Source organism: Trachymyrmex septentrionalis, unplaced genomic scaffold (assembly GCF_001594115.1).
Source record: "Trachymyrmex septentrionalis isolate Tsep2-gDNA-1 unplaced genomic scaffold, Tsep1.0 scaffold33, whole genome shotgun sequence".
Classification (NCBI taxonomy): domain Eukaryota; kingdom Metazoa; phylum Arthropoda; class Insecta; order Hymenoptera; family Formicidae; genus Trachymyrmex; species Trachymyrmex septentrionalis.
Window position 1 is genome coordinate 54,182 of NW_017305494.1, and position 7,833 is coordinate 62,014.

At 35.6% G+C, this 7,833-nt stretch overlaps 1 protein-coding gene and 1 long non-coding RNA gene across 2 annotated transcripts in view; one reads left to right on the forward strand and one right to left on the reverse strand.

Annotated features, from left to right (window-relative positions):
- The window catches only part of LOC108750158, a 22,380-nt gene extending 20,506 nt beyond the window's left edge, over positions 1–1,874 (reverse strand). The window contains exons 1-2 of the long non-coding RNA XR_001939416.1: positions 1,863–1,874; positions 1,010–1,012 (exon numbers count right to left, since the gene is read on the reverse strand). This is a non-coding gene — a long non-coding RNA (uncharacterized LOC108750158). The remainder of the gene's footprint in view (positions 1–1,009; positions 1,013–1,862) is intronic.
- LOC108750138 (lachesin-like) overlaps positions 1–4,808 on the forward strand; it is a 56,556-nt gene extending 51,748 nt beyond the window's left edge. Inside the window, exons 6-8 of the mRNA XM_018489399.1 lie at positions 4,032–4,180; positions 4,265–4,324; positions 4,493–4,808. Of these exons, the coding sequence (XP_018344901.1) occupies positions 4,032–4,180; positions 4,265–4,324; positions 4,493–4,614 (331 nt within the window). The 3' untranslated portion in view covers positions 4,615–4,808. The remainder of the gene's footprint in view (positions 1–4,031; positions 4,181–4,264; positions 4,325–4,492) is intronic.
- Positions 4,809–7,833: the final 3,025 nt, after the last annotated feature.

The following is a 7,833-nucleotide window of genomic DNA, read 5'->3' on the forward strand; positions in this document are numbered from 1 at the left end:
TTTTCGAAAAAACGTAAAAACATATCGACTTCTATTGAGAGGGGGACATCTTTTGACGTATAATTCTTACGCTCAACTTCAACCCCCTAAGCAGGGGTGGGAATCTCTAAAAAATTTCAAATGGAAATGGGAATCAAATGATATGTTATTAGGAAGGTTTTTCAATTCCCTACATTTTTACGTTTGATTTTTTAAATTTGATCAATTTATTTAAAAGATACAGGGTGTTAAATCTAAAGCAAACAATTTTCATATCTTCAAACTTCTTTTTTTATTATCTATCGAGCCAGTTTATAAACTAGTTGCAAGGAGTATCTAAAGACATCTAACTCCATCGCGTAAGTTAGCGTAGTAATTGTTCGAAGCCTGCATATGCTTACACTTATTTTTTTTTATATAACCCTGCAATTCTCTTCCTCAGTTTATTGCTCATTTCTCGTTTCACTATCACTTCCCACACTTCTCCTCTCTCAACATTATCGAACGTCGCCTTCAGATCCACAAAGTATGCTATCCCCTTTCCTCCTTTTTTCTTCGTTTCTTTGCTTATCACGTGGTTCATCATTGGTACATTTTCTATTGTTCCTCTCTCTTCTCTAAACCTTCTCTTGGCTCTTAGCATCTTCTTCTGTTCTTCCCTTTTTCGTTATGGACGTTATTATTCCCTTCTTCTATCCTTCTGATATTCTTCTTTCTTCCCATACTTTCTCATGTTCTCTATATCACTTCTTTCACCTTTTCTCCCTCCGTATATCCAAATTTCATTTATTAGTTCATCTTCTCCTGCTGCCTTTTCTTTCTTCAATTCTTTTGTTGGACACTTAGGGCGGTATTCATAATCGGTTCTTATTTTAAGACTCTCTTAAGTAATGTCTTAAGATGTTAATGCAGCTCTTTGATTGGTTCATGACATTTTAAGATTGTGCTTAAGACGATCTAAATATAAGATCCGATTATGAATACTGGCCTTTAATCTCTTGTATCTTCAGACTCCCCCCCCCCCTCCAACTCTCTTTTTTCTTCCTGTTTTCTTGTCGTTTCTCTTCTCCTTTCTCTTCCATACCGCAACCTTATAAAGTGTTTTCTCCATTCCTCCGTCTTAATTCCTTTCGTCATTCCATCTCTTTCTTTCTCTACTTACTACTCTCCAAACATCCGCTTCCGTTTTCGTTTTCCTTGCCTCTTCCAACAATCTCTCTTCTGCTTTCCTTCATTTTCCTATTACACAATTCTTTATATCTCTTCTTTCCTTGTATATATTCCTCTCCTTCTTTTCATTTTCCTCAGCATTCTCCTTATTTCCCTCTTCTTTTCTCTATACTCCTCATTGCTCCCATTCCTTTTCTGTTTCTAAATTACCTTCTTCCATTCTTATCTCCTTCAGTTTTTCTTTATATCTCCTTCTTCCCTCCTCCGACCAATCCATTACTTTTCTCGTCTCCTTCTGTTTCCTTTTTCTTTCCCTCTTTGCCTTTATTACGCCATCCGCTACCCATACCTGCTGATGATCCGACTTGACCCACTCCTCCATCCCCAATCTTGTCACTTCTCCCCATCCTTTTTTATTCTTCATTACACAGTCAATCACCCATTCCCCTCCTCTACATATATATATTTTAATCTAAAGACTTAGGACGCTTGTACGTCATACAAGAGATCCGAGTTCGACTTCTGGCCGAAATAATATTTTTCGCAATAAATTGATTGACAGTTTTTACACCATATTAATATGTTTTTAATATGATGTCTAATTGAGCATCAAAATTATTAAAATTACTTATCAATTTAATTCATGATGCTACTACAGTAGTTCGATTGCGTTTATAAGTCTGGAATACAATTCGGCGCGAAGTTCGAATGACTATAAATATGATACATATGCAAATATATAAATATAGTATATACAGTAATTCAGATTAAATTATTTAAGCATTAAATATTTAAGTTTGACCGATCATTTCATTCATAATTATTTTTGTATTGTTGAATTTTCAAATGTATGGTTCAATAAAATTCTTATTATCTATATATTTTAGTTCTCCTTTTTCATCTCCTGGCTTCGCTCCATTCATTATTCCCTATCCTTCCTTTTCAACACTTTTTTATGCAAATTTCTTCCATCCTTATTCACCTTTTTGTTCTTTGATCTTCTTTTCCTCGCCTTTTCCTGCTAATCCTCTCCTTTCCTCTTTCCTCTATTAAAATCTCTGCCTATTAAAATGTATTCCTCATTTCTTTCTTCTATCTCCGATTTTTCCATTGGCTTTTTTATTTTTTTCTTTATATCTCCCTTTATATAGATCATGACGATCCTCCATTTTTTTCCTTCCAGTTTTATTGTCCTCTTTTTTTCTCATTCTTCCTTCTTGTCGATTGGTGTCTCCAATTATATCTTTTCAGTAATCTCTTTTTATCCTGCTCCACCCATGTCTCCACCCATGTCTTCATATATGCCTATACAATGTTACTCACTTCTTCTATTTACTTCTCCCTTTGCCTGCTTCTCTCTGCTGAGCACTTTTTGTCAGGTCTGCTTGAGTCTACTTTTTATATTTCTTCTACATCACGTTTTCCTGCTGTCAATCGTCCTCCGAGTTTCCTCTCTATGCTTACTCCGTGCCTTCTCGTCCGCTGCCTCTTCGTAGAGATCCTCAAGTAAGAGATACGCGAACTGAAGTCACGACGGGATTGGTTGATAGCAATGTTACAAGGATATGGTAGAACCAATATGGTGCAACCGTATTTTATTCCTACTCACACAAGTAAAGACGCGGCAAACATAAATACCGTACCTCATAAGTATAACTAGAATCTATGGGTATCCAATTCGCTCGTGGAATATTCACAGTCCATTCTTTCCAGATCTTTTGAAAAATATTTCATAAGAAATCCCTGAATTTCTACAATTTGGCACGCAATTTGGTACCGCAGACGGTACTCAGTATTATTATTTTCAAGATATCACCTTTAATTATTTACTTATGCGTTATAAAGTCATGTATATTGTAGGTTAGGAATACGTCTACGATACAATATTTTCAATAATCACATCAATTTTACGATATTACTTATGTGGCATAATATTTTATAATGACATTGAACCATTATTATCTAAACTCAGTAATTTGTACTTACAAACATACAATCACATGACAAATCATGGAGGTCGTTGTTCTTGCAAATACTTGGAGTTCGCATATCTCTTAGAACTCCCGCAAGTAGAACGTGGCAACGCTTGCTGTGCAGCGGAAGTTGGTGCGATAGCCAATTAAGTCTCGCTTGCTCGGAAGTAATAGATATATCATTTCCACCGCGTAACAAAAGTTGAACTCAATCCAACTTTTGCCGCGCGGCGGAAGTAATATTACATCATTTCTAAAAGTTTTGCATGAGACTAACTTAAGAACATAGAATTATTGATTAATGCGATAACTTCTACCGCGCGGCAAGCGTTGCCGTGTTTTGTGTGCGGGAACATACTATGTCTCTACTTTTTCGTCGATCGAAGCACACCTTCCGGCGGACCTGCTGCCGAAGGTCTCCTCTCTAGTCTCTGGATACTTTCCAGTAAGGACACAATTAGATACAATGAATTGTTTCATCCTTGTTTAACGTAGGCAAACAACAAGGATGTAATGATTCACTGTGTTACATTGTATCTGATTATGTCCTTACTGGAAAGCAACTTCTATATATCCCTATTCCACGCTTTATGTACGCTCTGGTTCTAACCCCTCTTTTCTTTCCAGGATTTCCTTCTCTACTTTCTCTGTTTGTGCTCTTACACTCCATTTCTCCAAAGAAACTCTCCTTGCCTCTCACTATTCCTTGTGCACTCACGTTTCTTTATCGTCGAATTATCTCCTTTTCAGTTTTTTCTCGCTACTATAGTATCGCTTTACTTCTCACTTGTACATCCGTACCGGAAGTTCTATTTCTTTTCTTCTATTTTTCTTCTATTTTTTGTTTAATATTTTCTTTTTAATTCTAGAATGTTCTAATACTTAACATAATATTTGTATGATTTGTAGACCGAAATACAACGTGCGGGAGGAACGAACGGGATACACGGTCCTGATGTGGCTTTTAATCAAAAAATTTACGGATAGAGATGTCGGTAGTTACAAATGCGTTTCAACAAATAGCCTAGGAAAAGCAGACGGCACTTTGAGATTGTATGGTGAGTTATACCTGCCAGTTATGTTATACGCCTTTTATGGTATATACTTTAAGGTTTTTAAATTTACATAATGTCCATTTTCAGAAATTAAAATTGGCTTTGAAAGAGGATCTCGAGTGAAGGATCATGTATCCATTATCGGTGGTATGTATATATAGCAGATTTACTACTCACAAGCATTCAATCCTGTTGTTTGTTTCGATAAGGTTCAGCGCCCGATTGATTCACAGTAGCGCAATTGCGATTCCGCAGTTATGATTCCGCTATCGATTACGCATTTTTTTTTAGAAAAAAGGTATAATTTTCTTCTAGGTTTAGCTGAAGCTGCTCAAAGTTCTGGTGCCAGCAGCGGCGTCGGCAGTTTCTACGGAAGTAGCAGCTTGTCGCACATCCTATCGATGTTTTTCTTCATACCGATACTCTGGCCACGGTGAAGAAGGCATCCACTGCTGGTCACCGCTAAGCTACTTAGTGCCGGATGACTTTGTGCCAAAGAAAGACAAGAATGTAGAGAATACGCGCATGCGAAAAATAATGATATGATAGATATGATAGAAGACATATGGAAGTAAAAGTATGCTCAAAAGAGAAAGAAAAGAGAGAAAGAGAAGGGAGGAGAATGGGAGAGAAAGAGGGGGAAAAGAGAGGGAGGGAGGGAGGGAGGGAGGGAGAGGGAGAGAGAGAGAGAGAGAGAGAGTGAATTAGTAAGTGAGTGAGTGAGTGAGTGAGCGAGTGAGTGAGAGTAAGAGAGTGAAAATAAGATAATAAATCGGAGTCTTCGGTACTCCAAATTCTTCCTACTTTTCTTTCCTACTCTCGAATGTCGAAGACATTTTTAGATCAATGAATGTTGTCAATGTACGCATCGCTTTAGATTTGCGCTTCGCGAATCGGCCAAGTAAAGCTCGATTTGCGCTGTTCGTCTCAAAAACATCGTCGGAAAACGGTACTAAACATGGGTGCCGCGAAGAGCATACAAGGAGGTGCATTTATACCTTTCTATCTCATTAAAAATGAGAGGAATAGAAAATCCTCAGGAAAAAAAATCGCGTAATATGAAAAATAATTTTTTCAATTAAACAGAAACTAAATGCATAAACATTAATTAACATTTGTAATAAAATTTTAACAAATCAATTTAAAAAAAAATTATGTTGGAACAAAAATTTAAATCGTCTTGGCTGTTTAAAAATATTTTGAATTTGAATTCTTCTGGGTGCACTTTCCTGCAAGTAATTCTCCCAGCGCCCATGGCTAAACCAAAATTATTTACTATTTAATATTACCAATTGTAATTCGTTTTAACGTACTTTACACTCGAGATATTCGACGAAAATATTTACATGACGATCAATGAGGATAGCGTAAACTGTAGCCTGAATATACCGTCGATACGCAAATTGATGAATTTGAAAGGAAGGGGGATTTGCCATCGCGGGAATGCTTTATGAATCGATAATAATCAACGGTCGTTTTGTCAATGATTTGTCGTGCTGCTGACTGACTTTGAACGTCGGAAAACTTTGATGTTTCAAAATAAAAATAAGAATCGAATGTTGTACAATATTGTTTGTGCCTCGTACTTTATTATTTCCACCTACTTATAATGCTATAATTTACTTTCATTATTATATTTTGATTATTCATTTTCCGTTTTGCTTGTTTAATATAAGTATATGCATAGTGAGATATACAGAGTGATTCAGAATAAACGTTTGTCCTTGAAGTGTCATATTCCTGACTTAATTATAAGACTTAATTATAAGACAATTTTTTCTTTGCGAAAATTTTATCTAAAAACTACAAGACTACTTTTCAAACTACAAGAAAAAATAATTAGCGTGTCACGAGCCACGTACAGGAGACAAACAGGAGCGGCGCTTTTCACGGTTAGTTGCTTTTCACGTGCGCTTTACGCGCAGGGAGCACACTGACCGGACGCATTCACACATTTATAAAAACACGTTTTTCTTACTTTTTCCCTCACACTATCTTCTTGTCTTTCACATTAAATATGTTAATTTTGTTAAATTATAAATTAGAATGATAAAATTAAAATGAATATTAAACAATTTAAGTATCGCATTGTTTTTCAATTACATTGATAAATTATTAGAGAAATATCACAAAAGAGAGAAATTAGACAATAATTACATGCGATAAGCATTATAAAACTATTATTGACATACAAATCAAACAATTATTTCAGTACATCGAATTCTAAGAGCGTTTCTTATAATTTGACGTATTTGAAATACTTATTAGACTTAATTGTATGTCAATAGGCATTATAATATTTGTAAGACGCAATTATTGTCCAATTTCTCACTTTTACAAAAATTTCTCTAATAATTTTATTTGCGCTATCGAGCTCGTAGCATTTAATGCATACTTATGAAAAGTCTTATGAGAAACGCGATCGTGCTTCTTAACAGAGTTAATAAATGTTTAAAAGAGTTATGAAAGTTTAAAACAAAAACGTAAGCCAAATAAACTTTAAAAGTTTATTATTATTTTAATTGTTATTACCTTGTAAATAGATGTTCAATGATTCCATTTTGCTCTAGCTTCTTAAAACAGTCGAAGAAATGAGTTTGGGTGCACCGTAATTGTGCTCGACATAATGATTTACTGTAATTCACTTCCTTCACTCAAATATTAAATGTCTTTTAAATACGTAGATATCAAGTCACACGTACGTTTCCACGATAAAATTCTTCTTTTTATAAATTGTGTTTCAATATATTGACACTTCGATTATGTTCACTTGATAAAACGAGGAATTTATTAATCGATTTATCAATTAATCATTGACAATCACAAACGACTAATTATTCGGGGATTGAAAATCACATAAAAGAAGAAATACGTCTGTAAGTCCGTACACAACAGAGCATGTCTTTACATGCGGCAAGCAGCTGATTGACTTTCTTTGTTATGGATGCAGTGAGTGCAGTTTATCCATCACTAAGGCGCTAGATGAATTACACTCACTTAGAGTCCATAGAAAGACAGAATCTGGCCATGCTCTCAAAATGTCAATAGGTATAGGTCAATAAAAGTAGTATGGATTTATTCTTAGTAATTGCACTTTACACTTTCATACTTAGAAGTTAGTTTCATAACAAGTGTGAATAGGGACAGTGTTTGTCTTGTCTCGGCTTGGGTGTTGCGTTATCAACCAATTTTTGTATAGAAAAAAAGCCTGTCGGGATTTTTTCCTATACAGCACTTTGCAGTAATATCATTGCAAAATCTCTGCAATATTGCTGCAACATGTAATGTTAATTCTCGAAGAACGGCATGATGGGGAATGTAAACTATTTGCGAAGTGAGAGTATATTGCGTTTCTAAGAGAACCTTCTCCATATGCCCTAGTTACTCGTATTCGGACAGAAACGAAGTGTATTTCTGCTTCAATTCGGGATTTCAGGCTAACTGATTCTATAAGGCTGCTAGTATGCAAACGGCAGTTGCTCGAGAATCCTCTATCTCTATGGATGGGCCATTTTTGAAGGGAAGGCGCACAATATATTGGCCCATATTGTCCCGTGAATGATTAACTCGAAAGTGTTCTTCGCAGCTCTTTTCATTTGCTGAAAGCGTGCAGATTGATGGAACATTCACGATTTCCCAAAATCGATGGAATTCAC